Source organism: Amblyomma mixtum, chromosome 3 (assembly GCF_055824585.1).
Source record: "Amblyomma mixtum isolate Tamu chromosome 3, ASM5582458v1, whole genome shotgun sequence".
Taxonomy (NCBI): domain Eukaryota; kingdom Metazoa; phylum Arthropoda; class Arachnida; order Ixodida; family Ixodidae; genus Amblyomma; species Amblyomma mixtum.
The window spans coordinates 109,072,964-109,089,837 of NC_143014.1; the positions used below are offsets into that span (position 1 = coordinate 109,072,964).

At 49.8% G+C, this 16,874-nt stretch overlaps 1 protein-coding gene across 8 annotated transcripts in view; it reads right to left on the reverse strand.

The window, feature by feature from the left end:
- The window catches only part of LOC149351327 (inactive dipeptidyl peptidase 10-like), a 357,475-nt gene that overhangs the window by 162,746 nt on the left and 177,855 nt on the right, over positions 1–16,874 (reverse strand). Inside the window, exon 1 of one of the 8 annotated variants that reach the window (XM_089580660.1) lies at positions 4,303–4,716. The exons of 4 other annotated variants lie outside the window; for them this stretch is intronic. In XM_089580660.1, coding sequence (XP_089436786.1) covers positions 4,303–4,503 — 201 coding nt within the window. In that variant the 5' untranslated portion in view covers positions 4,504–4,716. Of the gene's footprint in view, positions 1–4,302; positions 4,717–16,874 lie in introns of those variants that run through there. 3 more of the 8 variants (XM_089580661.1, XM_089580680.1, XM_089580679.1) reach the window with 3 other exon arrangements.

The window sequence follows — 16,874 nt, forward strand, 5'->3', positions numbered from 1 at the left end:
TGTATCCCCTGACCTTTGGATTGCGATTCAAACATGCTACCGCCTGGCCACGCAGACACGTTATTACGGCTTGGTTTAAGCGGGGCTTTACACAGGGGGTTTCACATAAGACTTTACACAATCTTTAAAACTAGGCTTTTTGAGTTCGAAAAGTTTTTTTCGGCATAGCATTTGCAGCGTTGTAGTACATCAGAATACACCTAATACGTGCTATCTAGCAGGCTGGTTAACAAATCTGAATAGGAAACTTTTTTAACTATTACCGTTAGGTTCGCTAATTATTGAGAGGCGCGTGCCCACCGCAATTAACATCGATATCATTCTTTAAAATTTCAAAAACGCGGTTGCCTTCACCACTGTGACCCGACAAATTTGACTGTTTCGACGACAAGTGCACAGGACAGGTTGTTTTGCCTGCAAGATTCTCGAAAGCGCATGCGTTTTGGCGCGATGTAGCAAAGACTTGTTGGCCCACAGCGCCGAGGGTGACCGCGTTATCAAAATTCTAGAAACTGATATGGCTGTTAATTACGGTGGGTTACGCTCCTCTCAGTAATTAAGGAGCACAACGGTAATAGCTAAAAGGTTAACGATTCAGTCTAAGTTAACCAGCCTGCTAGTTAGCATGTCTCAGCTGCAATCTGATGTACAACACCACTGATACTACTATGCCGAGAAAAGCGTTCTAACTCAAAACGCCTGCTTTTAAGGATTGTAGAAAGTCTTAGGTGAAGCACCCAGTATCTATGTCGTGTAGTCTTTCACATAATCATTGTGATTGTGAAAGAACAAACAGTGTCTGTGTCTGCGTGGACAAGAGGAACAGCTGTAGCGTCCTACCCTTAAAGACGGAGCTTGTGTTCGCTCATTTTTTTTTGTTCCTTTTATGAACAAGAAACAAGGGAATCACATATACAGCGGGCACTCTGCTTTCTAAAACGAATTTTCAGATCCTGTCATATGTCGCGTTCCCTCCCCTGGCCCTGAAATTGTACAAAAACTCTCATACAACAGTACTAATTCTCTCACCTGTCAGACGTGTTTACTGTAGGTCGTGCAAACCTTTCGTAAAGTGCGAATTTTCAAGAAAAGAAACATAGCTGCAAATCGACGATGCAAGGCCCTGCACAAAGAGGTCAGCTGCACAAAGAGGTCAGCTCAACAATTTTCATCATCTGTAGAAGAAAAAATAAACTGGACTCGCTCTCCCTTTCTGGTGCACTTCTGCTCTAAGGCCAAGGACACTACATCTGGCGGTATATCCCCCGGCAACGGGTTCTCAAAAGCAGCGCACGATCTAATTAAGAGCTGAGGCAGGCCTCGAGGGGTAATGTCGGATGACGTTCCTCTCTGGCGCACCACTGCGTCCAGGAATGTAGAGCAACTAGCAGAGGAGGCCCGAAGCAGTTAATAATTACGCATAGCGTGGCAGTCATCAACGAAAGCAGCTCTGCAACCCCCACTCGGACATGTGGACTGCCACGAAATTGTACACACGATGGATGCAGCGCACTGCACCAACGACTAATGTAGACTTCCTTGTTTTCTACTTATAATTTCCCATAAGGGAGCAGAAGGGGAAAAACAAAGAGCACGCGGAAACATTTGCTGCCACCATTTGCACACTGAGATGCGGTGACGCTGCCACTAGTAAGGTTATAGTAACCACCGACCAAGGAGCGTACACTAGCTTGTCCTGCAGCCCTATAGTAAGATTGCTGAGTGAACACCTGCGCATATTTACGGTCAGCAGAGTTCGCAACGGACATTCCAAAGAGATCACACAAAGACACGAAGCGCCGCTTTTGGAAAAGGGAGGACTACGAAACGCATTTTATCCGGTATTCTTTTTTTGTATGCTCTGACAAGATTTGACAGCCTTCATTGGTGATATTACAATATCCCTGACATAAGAACTCCTTCAATTCAGAAGTTCCGCTGTCTGAGAAAAAAAAAATTTGCCAAGGACAGCCGCTAAAAGTTCTTCCTCTTTACATGCATCACTCTGGCAACCACTGCCCCTTCCTCGACAATGTCCTAAAGTAGGTATCATAATTAAGGGAACTGCATGGAGACATCGTTAACATTTTTAGTCGCATTAATGCAGCCGCGTCCTGGAGCTACTGCTTGATAGAAGGAGAAAATGGCAACGTTGGCACTGAATTACGGAAGGCAAATAATATTCCAAGCTAGCATTGCTTAAAGGCACGCTTTTTTTTTTTTTACCTCTGGCCTCTACAAATTTTCAAAAATATTCGCACATACCCCCAGGACAGCTAGTTGCATCGTTTCCAAAGCTGTCGGCGGCAAGGCACTCCGCATGCGTTCCTGATATATGTAGCCGATACTACTGTATTCTACACTTCGCACCGCTTTACCTCAAGCATAATCAAACTGCAATAAATTGACTGCCGCAGCTTATTTTCGCGAGAATATGAAGTGAAAAAAAGAAGCCAATATAAATTGCAGTGCAGGCCACTAATTTTGTGCCGCTCATTTTACATAGGAAGAAGTCACCGTCACACCAGCAAGGACCTGTTGATTCGGGTCAACTGCCCCGCAAATGATCTCGTACGTACACATCTCTCCGAATCGTACGGACGTGAATCGCGCCGCTTCAATCAATATCGACGTCAAGCGCTTTACATCCCGCTTGAATAAACAGGGACTGACACAATGAAGAAGTCGTCGATAGCATCGATCATGACACGGATCACACGAACGCTGCGGAGCTCCCCCATCCTTTCGAAGGTTGCGCCGTAGTCTGGATTATTGCAGACACGCTAAGAACGTAGGCGCCGCCTCCTGTTTTACACTTGCCGGCACGCGCTTGGCAGTCCAGCGTCCAGTATACGCAGGCGAGGAGACAGCTGTTATTAGCCACCGAGAAAAAGTTCAAGGCGCGCGCGACTAACACAGGCGGTTTGCCTTGACTACAGCATCGCGGTTCATTGGCTTTGCAAGAGCACGTGACACATGTTCGTCGATTGTTTTCCTTTTTTTTTTTGTTCCAGAGCCCTCTAGCGTTTTTGTACGCATTTTTGTTCCTAACGTACATTCACGACGGGCCTTCGTTCGGAAATGCGAACGCAATGTTTTATGCTGTAGGGTAACCAAGTCGGAAATGCGGAAGTGCTGGCGAAAACAAAACAAAAATCATTGTTTCCCACAACAAGTGTGTTGGGACAGCAGGCTACGCTGCCGTAACTCTTTGCTTAAAATAACACAGCCGCAGCAAACGAACGTGTAGAACAAACAGAAGAGGTTACCGGGTAGTAAGCTTACGCGGTTATACAAGTAAAATCCCGCACGTCTCAGTCATTGACAATGTTAGCTTCGGTGTAGTAACAATGCAGCAGCTGTACCTGTCACGTTAGACCGCATTCAGCCACGTGTTGAGTCCAGTGCTTCACAACAACGCTCTTTTTTTTTCTGCTTACTTTACAGCAGTGGCCTTCATTAGTGTGAATATCCTTGAGAATGTTAAAAAGGGAGCGTAATAACACTTGACATTGTTTGAGCGTCTCTTTTTTTCAATCACTTCTTACCTAATGCCACTACAAAACGCGTTTTACATCGCATTGCCACACTGGCTGCAACATACCGTTTGCTTTAGTTTCTCAAGCAGAACGAAAAAGAAAGTAAGCGGAATATTTCAGCCCAACCTAAAAGGTTGTGCAAACAGACATAGTTAGTTCAACCCCACGTGCAACAGATGGGTGCGCTGGGTAAAGGCACCTTGAACTTCAAGCGTTGTCGTTCAATCCAGGTTCTCATCTGTATAACTGCCTTCGTGTAGTGCACCTTCGATAAGCAAGAAGAAAAGACATTTAACCTCGTCAGCTGTTCTGGACACAAGAAAAACTGAATAGGACACCGCTGTTCCAACCATTCCTACGTGCTTTGGTACAGTCGCAGGCTCGTACGAGAACGCATCAATGAATTCTCTGGCATTTTCTCTGGCTTTACATAGGCAGCACCTCTGAAACAACACAACCGGCCGGCGTTCGCAGCAGCACCGGGGAAACGTGACAGCGTACAGGAAGGAGCACGCTTGGGCCGAAACACGCCGGGGTCACGGTGTTTCCCACGAACACCTGCGCCGCAGGGAGCCGAGCACCGGCAGCGCGGTGCACTGCCACGCGCACTGCCAGGCGGACCCGGAAAACGCGTGCGCACATTGGCAGCAGCAGCTCGGTGCCCACGGGGAGCGCCTTTCGCGAAGCGGCGCGCGCGCGCACGCGAGCCGGCGAGCTCCACGGCGGCCGGAAGGCCGGTGGCGCGCAGACGGAAGGGGCGTACCATGTCTTCGGCTGGGTCGGTGTCGCCCTGCTCGAGGAGCGGTATCCGCAGCTCCGTGCCGGCGGCGTCCAGGTCGGACGAGTCGCGAGTCAGCCAGCGGGCCGCCGGAACGCGCGCGTCGGGCGACCGGTGACGCTTGTCCCGCTCGCGGCCGCCTCCTTGCTTCTCAGAGCCGAAACAACCGGTTTCTCCAACGTCCATGACGTCACACTCTCGTCACGTGACGCCCCCAGACACCCGGAAGCGTGCGGTGGCCGGTGATGAGGGCTCGCGGTCTGCAGCGGCTAGTGATCACCGCTCACACCGCTCTCAAGAGCCACGCGGTCACTGCAGCGCTCACGCGAGCACGGCGCGCGACCCGAACATCTGTCGTAGCGACGACGCGGCTCGGTGAGCGGTCGCGGCTGCGCGGCTGGCTTCAGAAAGCGTCGGCACATGTGCGGCGGCTTAGCGTCCGTCCGCTGACGTGTAGCGGATCGCAGCTCCTAAAGTCAAGGTCGGCGGCGCTGAAAGAATGCGGAGCCCAGTTGCAGCCGCGCGCGCGCCCGCGCGTAGATTAACTATGCGAAGCGTGGACGCATGTGGTTGTGAACGATAATCATTTAGCGGCTCCCCATATTAAAAAAGCTTGCGGAGATTGACTGCTGACAAACGTGTTCCACTGGGAGTCTCTGCGACCCCGTTAATAAAAAGTGCATAACGAAAGTTTCGTTATAAGCTTGAAAGCATACATGAGTTTTAATGCTTGTCAGTCAAGTTCAATTCAGTTGTTCAATTTTTGCCTCACAAAAGCAACCCACCGTATTTCCATTGCAGTGAACAAAGAACAAGATCTACAAGTGCCACTGTTCACGTCACACAGTTTTTCTTGCTGGCTCAAGCCGCCGCGGTGGCTCAGTGGTTATGGATCTCGGCTGCTGAACCGAAAGATGCCGGTTCGATCTCGGCCACGGCAGTAAAATTTCGATGGAGGCGAAATCCGAGAGGCCCTTGTACTGTGCGACGGCAGTGCGCTTTAAAGAACCCCAAGTGGCCGAAATTTCCGGAGCACTTCACTACGGCGTCCCTCATAGCCTGAGTCGCTTTGGGAAGTTAAACACCCGTAAAGGAAACTAAAATCTTGCTGGATCAAGAAAGCCCTTGTGTCTCCACACCTGGTTATTTGCATCATCCTATGGTAGAAGCCCGCAGGGAATTTTCCTTTGATCAAGAGCCAAGTCTTCTGGCACCTGCAACGGTCAGGTGTATGAACTTGTTAAATTTTACAATGTTCACTAGTGGCATCCTGATTAGGAACGTAGCCAGGAATATAAATGACGAAGCGTTGGCTTGCTGCCCACCATGACTTCCGATCTGCACAACATTATTGATTTGCTTTACTAATTGTTTATTAATCGCGGGCGAGCAGCGAGAAGGAACATATGAGGATGGAGAGAAAAGCCGCCCCTGGCTTTTGGCACAGCTTATTACTTTGATCCTCCGCCATGAATTCATTTTTGTGTTAAACTTCAGTTTTCTGTGGCTAAGCAAAATAGAACAAGACAGCTAGTTTGCACACGGTCGTTCTATTTCTGTCTTTTTGTCTCTCTCTCTCTCTGCTGTGTTGCGTGTAAGAACCGGATGTTAAATTACCTTAATGCTCTTGAAACCTTCAGCTGTATACCAGCCAAGGCTTAAAGTCCGCCTCTCGTCAAGGAACATGAGGAGTTGGAAGCTGTGAAGAAATCATAGGCGCTGTAACTGCCTCACTCTGGAAGCACACCTGTGTCGCGCTGTGAGGGAAAGTATGAAGATAAGGGTTCTAGATAAGGAGGCGCACTCCCATATGCCGCCCTACAAATGAAGCAAACCTGCTACAAGTGGAACACTTTGTATCTTGTGCCTGCTTATTGCCTAGTCTACTCAAGGTATTGGGACATCCCTTGGTGACGGGCCGAGGCAGGACACCTCCCCTGCTTCCTATCAGAGTTGTATGCTCTGATACCAGCGGCGAATCGTGTTCAAGAAATCAACACTAAACGGTACGCGACTCAGAAGGGGACCAACATGGATCAAGCAGAGACGAGGAAAAGCTGCTGCTGTTCCAGGAAAACGAGGCAGCAGGCGGCGTATAAAAAAAGGAAAGGAATGAATTCACTTGTGTAGTCGCAAGAACGTGTCACGGAACGCCTGATGCTCACTCCGCCCGCATTTGCGGAAGGAAAAAGAACCAGCTGTCGTTAATTAACCTGCTTGTTTTCGCCTTGTGTATCACAACGTACAAAAATACTTCCGCTGAATTCTAATATTTTTCACTGAATTGACCTTGATTTGGTCACGAGAGCAGCAGCGAGAAGATGAAGCGCCGTTAATAAGCTCGGTAACCTTAAGTCTTCGGAGCGCCATCCTACAACATCATCATATGACCTCATTCCAAAGCGAACACTTATACCTTTAGGCTGACAAAAACAACCAGCGCGTTGCGAAACTACCTATTACCGAGGTACAAGACAAGGAAATGCATTTACTAATGTTATAACTTTATTAATCGTGTTTGACGGTTTGCCAACTCAGTTAATGCTTAATGATTACGAATTTAGGGCCTCACTGCAGGTGGTTACCAGAGACAGAACGGTCTAAGCCATGTGCTATTCATCGGGGCGCGACACTGCGCGCTACATACACTCGGACAATGGCAGGTACTACCTGCCCAATGTGGGTAGTTGTGGAAATATTAAGGCGGAAGCCTTTATTCCCTCATCGTTGTAAGCAGGAGTTGTCGACAGAAATGTCACGCTTTTCAATTAGTCGAAATGGTCGTGACGTCACAGTGCGCGAATTTCAAACGGGGCCTATTGTACTATGGCTAGTAACCATGCAACCAATTAAAGGGATGGTATAGTGATGCTCCAAGTGGGATTGAATTTAGTTGATTAGTTAATTAATCAATTATCCTAATTAACCTGTCTAGTCAGACAAGATAAATAAATAAAACCGAGTAGGAAATTGGTCGAGTTGGGGAATCGAACAAGGGTCTCCGGAGTGCGAGACGAGCCCGCTAACCACTCCGCCATGCCAGCTCGATGGTTTGGAATGAACAAAGGCGTGTCTAGTGAATACGGTGTCTTCGTTCACTCCCATCTTTCTCCCTTCCCTTACCGCGAGGTTCAGGTGTCCACCGAGATATGCGAGACAGATACATTTCCTTTCCTCAAAAACCAATTTATCGACGAGCTAGGCGTAGAGCCGTACAGGCGATAGCGTTCTGTGGACTCCCTGGCAGCGTTGCAAGACGCTGTCGCGTTCCACTCTTAGAGGTGAAGCTTAACATCTTGACCACATATCAGTGACACAAGCAGCAACACCGCGCTTAAGGCTTCCGCCTCACCGGACTTTAGGTGAACAAAGTGCCACCCTGAATTTTTCCCGCATGCAAGCACGGTAGAGAATTTAACGTGGGTTAAATAGAAAATAGAAAGCAGAACAATTTCCAGCGCCACTTAAGTCTCCCATGTTATGATTGCGAAAGTATGGGGCACTTCTGCTCTTTTCGTTGGTGCGTTTGTGGTTGATTATGTCTGTGGTATTCTGTGCGTTTGTGTAACTTAGTTCGCGTTGGTCACCAAACCACCCACCATGCGGAGCTCCGTGGGTTAATGCCCATATATGCAGAACTGGTCATTCTCTACTTAACATTCATAGACGGCGGCGAGTACTCATACCACTACCAGCGCAGTGGCGCAGCGGTTAAGCGATCCGCCGCTGCACTGGCAGGCGGCTGTTTCTATCACAGCCACCGGTAGAGATTGTGCGACCTATGTTGCTCTTCCCGAGCAACCTCTCGCGCAGATGGCACGACGCTCCGCCGAACTTAACCGACCTTCCTCCCATTGGCTGCAGCTTGCGCTGCGCTCCTTCTAACTTATCCGAGTTACTACCGAGTAATGGAGCTACCGGGTAACTCGTGTAAGCTCGGGTAAGTGTCCATCGGAAGTAGACACTTCCGGCTGACACTTTCTGCCCACGCCACGAATGAGGCAAGTAACGTTTACGCATTAATAAAAACGGAGAGTGGTGTGTAGAGATTGGGCGATAACCAGGTGGAAAACCTGGCTCCGTACTTCCTCAGCTCGTCTCCTGGAGTCGATATTGTGCACTTTATGAATGGGACTTAGCGCACTACAGAGTTATTCATACTGGAAGAAACTTCAGGCGCTTCAAATTTTTTTCTCTTTCATTTCATTCGTTCAATAATACTGTCAGCTCCAGAATGACTATGACAAGAGTGGCAAAGTACAAAGTATTCTATTCTAAGTATTCTGAGGCAAGAGAACCATTGGTCCTTAAGGGTAACGGAGTGGATTCCAAGAGAAGGCAAGCATAGCAGGGGGCGGAAAAAAGTTAGGTGGGAAGTTGAGATTAAGAAGTTTGCGGGGATTCGGTGGCCGCAGCTGGCAGGGTTAATTGAAGAAACATGGGAGAGGCCTCTGCCCTGCAGTGAGCGTAGTCGGGCTGCTGATGATGATGATAACAAAGTATTAAATACAGGCACAGGCAGATATCAAACAGGATATACATGCACATAAAACATTTGTAATAAGCGGTTAATTACTCATGAGCACCCTCTCAAGCGCAGCCATGCGGCCAGAAAGGAAAGCTGTCCCAGTTAGCTCAGTTAGTACAGCGACTGTCTCGATAAGGCGATTATCCGGGTTCGAAGCCCGGACCAAGACGAAGTTTTCTTTAAGTACGAGGTCTGTGTTAAATCTGCATAGCTTTGCTTTGCAACCATATGGCTGCGCTTGGGTGGATGCTAATGAGTAATTACTCCCTTGTTACAAATCTACTCCACCTTGAAGGAGTCCCCTAAACATTGAACCATCTCTCCAAATGTTTTACATAGGTAGACTGCCACTACGCTGTCAGTGGCGCTGCCATCGGCAGCGCTGCTGCTAGCAAAAGAGGTTGTTGTATCTGTGATATTTATGATCAGTCTTATTTCAATCATAGTATTTTTAAAACCAGCCTTGGTGCTCTCAATTATAGTTTTAAGAAGACCTATGCATATCGGTTAATGTCACGCTTATTAGTGTCACTGCTCGTCTCATAGGCGGCGCTACAGTAGTCGTGTATCTAGGGTGCCTCGATGCCAGTGCCGCCGTTCAGGGTGGAGACCATAGAGTTTCTTACTATTACCTAGAGGGAAAGCTGGCAAGCCGTCTATGGGAGTTTGCATGGAGACCCCACGTGACCACCTCAGCCGCCATGGGCGCTCAAAGCATCATGGGGCGGTGAGCTACTTGTTGCGGAACTGCAACTTTTGGCCAAAAAATAATAAAAAAATAAAGCTGTTTGATAGCTACAAACGTCCTAACATTCAATATCTTGTCTAATGATTGCAACAAACGAGCAGAAAAGCATTTAAGTGCAAAGTTTGCCTAAAACAAGACATGACTAGCTTTCCTATTGGCCAAGTGATGAACACTAAAAAAACTAATATTTCGTAATTAACAGGCGCACTTTTAAAAGTAAATATGTTTTCAAAAAAAATGTTGTTGCTTAGATACTTCAAGAAGTTTTTTAATGGCATTTCGGAAGAGTAAAACCTTTTATTGGCGTCGTGTGTCGTCGCGTCTTCACTACTATGGCTTTTGCACACTGCGTTCGCGCGAAAGTCGTCTGCGCACACACGAACTACGTTCACTACGTTTTCGGAATGAAACGCCTTAGTACTGCCACTCTGTGTTCCCGAAAAACTACGACTGTGCCGCAACAAGTAGCTCACCGCCCCATGATGCTTTGAGCGTCCATGTTGGCTGAAGTGCAGCGCCGCCAGCTTTCCCTCTAGGTAGTAGTAAGAAACTCTATGGTGGAGACAACATCGCGGGCGCCGCCATATTGAATCACATGGGATCAGCTGCTCTAGCGTGTGTAACGGCGCCACTCTTACTCTCGGCGGGCGTGAGAGTGCTTTTGACTAGAACAGTCTTTTTCATCAACATCGCACTGCGTATCTTTTCACTCATAATAGCCATTTTAACATCCGAGGGTCGAAGGCGTAATTGCATGACTTAATTTTACAGCCCCAGGTGGTCGAGGTTGAACATTTACTGTTCCGTCTGTTGGTTTGAAAAACGCGCTGATATTTTAAAGATCTGTTGCCGGGCAGGTGCCGCTGCTCCATGCGGATAGAATAAATTGCTGCCCCTGTTTTTTCCACGATATTTTGGATTTTAATTCGCACGTTCTGTTAACGCCCGCGTGCCGTCAGCCGCCCGAGCACTGCGGCTGGTTTCGCTATCGTCGCGCGGGCTGTTTCCGTTCCTTTTGCTCGCAAAAACTGGTGTCTGTCTTCTTTCTAATCTTTCAAACGGTAGCTGCGAGTTGCTCGCCCGTTTATTGCTCACAAGGGCGCAATTACATATGCTTATGGGGTGATCGCTGGTATATACAAATGATGCCGCCGTATACCGACGTTGCCACTGCTCCTGCGTTTTCTTTCTCGAGGCCAAAGAAAACGAATCGCCCCTCGTTGGCAATAGCATAAAGGATTACTGGAAGTTTCTCACTCGTTTCATTTTTATGAGGGGTGCACAACCACCGAATGTTCTTGCGTGCGCTCGCATGCACACTTCGCTTGCGCCATGCACATACGCACCGGTTGCTCTCCCGCGATTCCTCAGTTTGTGAAACACAATTTTACGCATATTTTTTCATATTTTTTGTTCAAGCCAATCGGTATTCATTAATAAACCATGCAAGTAAACCTGTTCAAAAAAGGGTGGATTTTAGTCATTAAAAAACTGCAGTAATTCTGAAAATTTTAAATTCGAAATCGAATTAATCGACATTGAAAAGTCACGCTTTTCGAAAAAAATCGACCATAGAGGGTTTTGTTAAAAAAAACGCCATTTTAACGTTGGCTATCAGTGTATATACCTATTCTGTCTACAAAATTGTGTGCAGATGGATTAGGCTGTTAGAAAAACAACTCCTACCTAAAAGTTGATCTTTACTACTGATGAAGACAAATATGTGTTGTGTCCCCTTATTGCTTTTGTGTGTGTGCGCCCCCTCCTAACGACCACTCGCATTCCCCTCCTAACGACAGTTCGCATCCTCCTCCTAACGACCACTCAATCCTCCTCCTAACGACCACTCGCATCCCCTCCTAACGACCGCTTGCCCTTCGTCGCACGCTGTCGCCAGAGGCCCCCCCACGGTGCGCCCCGCACCCTCCTCCTGTTCTGGGAAGCCACTCCCTCCCGTGGACGCTTCTCCACTCCCTCCTTTCTTCGGGCGGCCAGTTCGGCTCCTGCCTCGGTCGACGCTGGTCGCACCCTTATCGGCTTTAAATAAACGAAGTCTTAAAGTACCGTGTGCGTCTTTCGCTGCATTCAACACAGCGACCGGACACGACAGTGGCGACGAGAAAGTGGATTCGACCCGCGCTACGCAACGCTATTGACAAGCCATGGCTACGCGAGGGTTTCCCAATCAGATACCAGAATTCAACGGCTCATCGTGGTCATCGTGGGTTGGACGCCTTCAGTTCTACTTTGAAGCTAACAACATCACAGACCCAGCCTTGAAGAGGGCCAACCTGCTGACGCTGTGCGGGGAGCAGACCTACGATACTGTCTGCGCCCTTATTCAGCCAAGCACACCAGCGGCAGTGTCTTACGACGACATCGTAAAAGCGCTGCAAAAGCACTACGACCCAAGGCCATCCGAGGTCTACAGCCGGGCTCGCTTCCAACGACGAGATCAACTGGGAGGAGAAACTGTGAGCGCCTACGTAGCCGCGCTCAAGAAGCTCGCTGCCGACTGCAATTTTGGAACGCTGTCGACAACAGCTACCGGGCAGGAGGGAGACGCAGCTTCTTCTGCTAACACCACCATGCTTCCCTTGGACGTGATGTTACGCGACAGATTTGTGTGCGGACTGAGTGACGAGTCACTGCAGCAGCGCCTGTTCGCTGAGAAGGACCTCACATTCAGCAAAGCTTACGACATCGCCGTTCGAGCGGAGAGCGCCGGTCACCAGCAGAGAGGGATTCGCCGGAACACCGAGCCGGTACACCAGACAAGCAACCAGGTGCGCAAGCCTTCTGTTGTTGTAAAATCGGTCAAAAAGGCACAACGCTGCTGGCGGTGTGACGACCAACACAACCCCCAGGGATGTCGATTCCAGTCAGCCACGTGTAATTTTTGCCACAAGCGAGGGCATATCGAAAGAGCATGCATTACGAAACGGAGACTTGCCAAGATAAAGTCACCTTCCCAGCCTAATCACAGCGTCAACGCCTCAGAGAATACGCCGCTATCTGATCTCCATGGAGCAACATCAGCAACACCATCTGTGTTGTACGACCTGAACACCATGAATCTCGGCACGCGACCGAAGATTTTTACAGAAGTAAGCGTACATCACCAGCTGATTAAGTTCGAGGTGGACTCCGGCGCAGCCTGTACTCTGATCAGTGAGGACACGTTCCGAACTTCATGGCCATCTGACGCACCCGCCCTGCAACAAGACGACACGCACCTGCGAACGTGGTCAGGACAGAATCTGCCACTATTGGGCTCTGCCAACGTGCAGGTTAACTACAACGGCCAGACCCATACGCTACCTCTGCTTGTTGTGAAGGGCACAGGATCAAGCCTTGTAGGGAGAAACTGGTTTTCTCCACTAGGCGTGATGATATGCGGCATACACCAGACGCCGAGCCAGAACATGGTTGAGCAACTGCAAGAGAAATACGAAAGAGTATTCTCGGAAGAGATTCCAGGAAACGAAGGGCCCCCGGTCACACTGGAGTTGTTGGACAACGCGCAACCCAAATTTCTGAAGGCCAGGCCGGTGCCGTTTGCTCTCCGAGATTCAGTTGAAAAAGAGTTGGACAAACTGGAGCAGCAAGGTGTCATCGAGCCGACGCAGCATTCAGAATGGGCCACACCACTTGTCGTAGTTCGCAAGAAGAACGGAACCATACGCCTCTGCGGAGACTACCGGAGCACCGTCAATCTTGCGACTAAAGCGTCCTCTTACCCGCTACCGACACCTGAAGAAGTATTCAGTGTACTACGTGGCGCAAGAGTCTTCAGCACATTGGACCTCACCCAGGCGTATCAGCAGCTGAAGGTGAGCGAGTCAACTGCTGAATTATTGGCAATTAACACACTGAAAGGCTTGTACAAAGTCAAGCGACTGCCTTTTGGCGTAGCTGCAGCCCCGGCCATATTTCAAAAATTCATGGAGACAGTGCTTCAGGGCATCCCAGGAGTTTGTGTCTACCTTGACGATGTCATCATCAGTGGCACTTCCACTGAAGAGCATGCAGTGCGCCTAGAGCTCGTTCTCGAAAGGCTAGCAAACGCTAATTTGTGCATAAGCAAATCGAAGTGCTGTTTTGCGGTGCCAGAGGTGCAATTTCTGGGACACCGAATTGATGCGGAAGGCATTCACCCTACCGAGGACAAAGTGCGAGCGATCACAGAAGCACGAGCTCCAACAAACAAGCAGGAGCTACAGGCTTTTCTCGGACTCTTGACGTTCTACGACCGGTTCTTGGAACAAAGAGCTACCGTGGCCAACGACTTATACCAACTCCTTCGGAAAGATGTGACATGGACATGGTCGCCACGCCATCAGCAGTCATTCGATGCCCTGAAAGACCTGATTCGAAGATGTACAGTCCTCCGCCACTACGACGAAAGGAAGCCTCTGCTTTTGGCTTGCGACGCATCACCGTACGGAGTCGGCGCGGTTCTATCGCAAACTGACGAGCAAGGAAGGGAAGCTCCCATCGCCTTCGCCTCACGTACGTTGTCGCAAGCAGAACGCAACTACGCGCAACTTGACAAAGAAGGGCTAGCCATCGTCTACGCGGCGACACATTTTCACCAGTACATTGCCGGCCGGAAGGTGACCTTTATAACCGATCACCGACCGCTATTGGGCATTCTGGGACCACAAAGGCCTATGCCACCAACTTTGTCTCTGCGAATGACACGTTGGTGCATCAAACTCTCAGCGTACGACTACGCTCTGGTCTACCGCAATGGGAGTAAACATCAAAACGCCGATGCGCTAAGCCGTCTGCCACTAGACGCAACTGTTGACGAACCATTTCCACCAGGAGACGTTCTGATGTTCGAAGCACTGCCAGAACCTCCGCTTACAGCAGGCACAGTTGCAGCATCTACGCAGAAGTGCGCAGCTCTCCGGCTAGTTTACACAGCTGTTCAACAAGGCAACGTGCATAAACTCAAAGGGGACAACTTCGACGCTTACCGCAGGCGAGCTACAGAGTTGAGCACCCATCGCGGCTGCATCATATTTGGGTCCCGAGTTGTGATGCCGAGAGAACTACGCGCACAAGCTATGTCTCTCATCCACGCCGGACATCGGGGCATCGTTGCAATGAAAAAGTGTGCCAGAAGCTACATGTGGTGGCCTGGCATTGACAACGACATCGAAACAGTGGTGCGAGAATGCAAGCCTTGCCAGAGCAGCCGGAGCGCCCCGCCGAAAGCTCCTGTCCCAGAATGGGAAAAGCCAGACACACCATGGCACACACTGCACATTGATTTTGCAGGACCAATTGAGGGCTGCACTTTCCTTGTGGTCGTAGATGCCTACACAAAGTGGCTTGAGATAAGGCAAATGGGACAGACGACTTCGGCAGCAGTCATTGACAACCTCCGATCACTATTTGCAACGTTCGGCCTGCCGCGCAAGGTAGTGTCGGACAACGGAACACCGTTTGTGTCTGCGGAGATCCTCAAGTTTTATCGCGACAACGGGATCTCATCAGTTACATCGGCCCCCTACCACCCAGCGACAAACGGACAAGCCGAGCGCTACGTAGCCGAGCTAAAACGCGCCCTTGAAAGAGATCAGACAGGCTCGCTGCAGCGCCGCCTTGCGCGCTTTCTCTTCAAGCAGCACACGACGGTTCAGAGCACAACAGGCGAGACCCCCTCGAAAATGATGTTCGAGCGTGAAATGCGAACCCAGCTCACAGCCATCCTCCCCGAGCCAAAGGCAGAGACGTTCCGGGAAGAAAAAGCAATTCCGCGCTGCGACACGCTTAATGAGGGGCAGCGCGTCCTCGCCCGACAGTTTCTGAAAAAGCCACGCTGGGAGGAAGCTACAATTGTCAGACGCATAGGCCTGCGCTCTTGGCTCGTCAACATACATGGCACAGTAGCACGCCGACATCTCAACCAGCTGCGTAGATTTACGACGCCGTCTGAGAGCTGTCCGCCAGCGGAGAGAACACGTGCACGATCTTCCCACATAGCCTGGCACCTCTTCCCGGAAGAAGAGACTTCGCCCAGGACAGACCTAGGAGACACAGCGAACAACAGCCAGCCTACAAGTGTTTCTCCCCCGAGCGCACAAAGCCAGCGCGCCTCCACGCGTGAGCGCCGACCCCCTGCACGATACCAGGCAACTTTCTAAGGGGGAAGGAAGTGTTGTGTCCCCTTATTGCTTTTGTGTGTGTGCGCCCCCTCCTAACGACCACTCGCATTCCCCTCCTAACGACAGTTCGCATCCTCCTCCTAACGACCACTCAATCCTCCTCCTAACGACCACTCGCATCCCCTCCTAACGACCGCTTGCCCTTCGTCGCACGCTGTCGCCAGAGGCCCCCCCACGGTGCGCCCCCGCACCCTCCTCCTGTTCTGGGAAGCCACTCCCTCCCGTGGACGCTTCTCCACTCCCTCCTTTCTTCGGGCGGCCAGTTCGGCTCCTGCCTCGGTCGACGCTGGTCGCACCCTCATCGGCTTTAAATAAACGAAGTCTTAAAGTACCGTGTGCGTCTTTCGCTGCATTCAACACAGCGACCGGACACGACAATATGTAACATAGCTTTTCAGCCTACCCTCTTACAGAGGTTACAGGGAACAAAACAAAAGACAATGCAAATTATTCATTTAATGCCAACTGTAATTGCAGGTCATGAAAAAAACACGAACTAACAACAGTATAAGTAAGCAAGACATTGGGACAGAAAAGTGGGGCATGTACCGTGGGGTGCAACTTTAAAGGAAAACATAAAAGTAAAGCATGAAAAAAGGTTGAAACCACGAAATAAGTTAATAAGACCAAGGGGAAAAATGTTCTTGTGCCCAGTGTGGTGTAACCTTCGCCGTAAACATGAAACCAAAGTATGAAAAAAAAAGATGCAAACCACGAAATAGCAGAACGAGACAGAGTGATAAAAAGCACAGTGAGGTGTAACATTTAAAGCAATGTACTCTACGGCTGATCCCGCTTTACTTGAGCTTCCCATTTTTTCCTTCGCTCGGAGTCTCGGGGGAAGCGAAAACAGCGTAGACCTTTACGCGTTGACCCGGCGCACATTAGAACACAACAACCCGTCATGCTGCCTCGGTGGACTTGACAAGCTCCTCAATCATGCGGTAGAGCACTGTCAAACAAATAAAGCCACCAGCGATCGTCCGCAGCCACTGGGCCTCGAAAAACGGAAGCTCAACTGCTTGCACTAAGCAATGGCGACCAGCCCGACCGACCGCTGTGATTCAACATGGCGCCGCAGGGAGAGAGAGGCGGCGTTGGA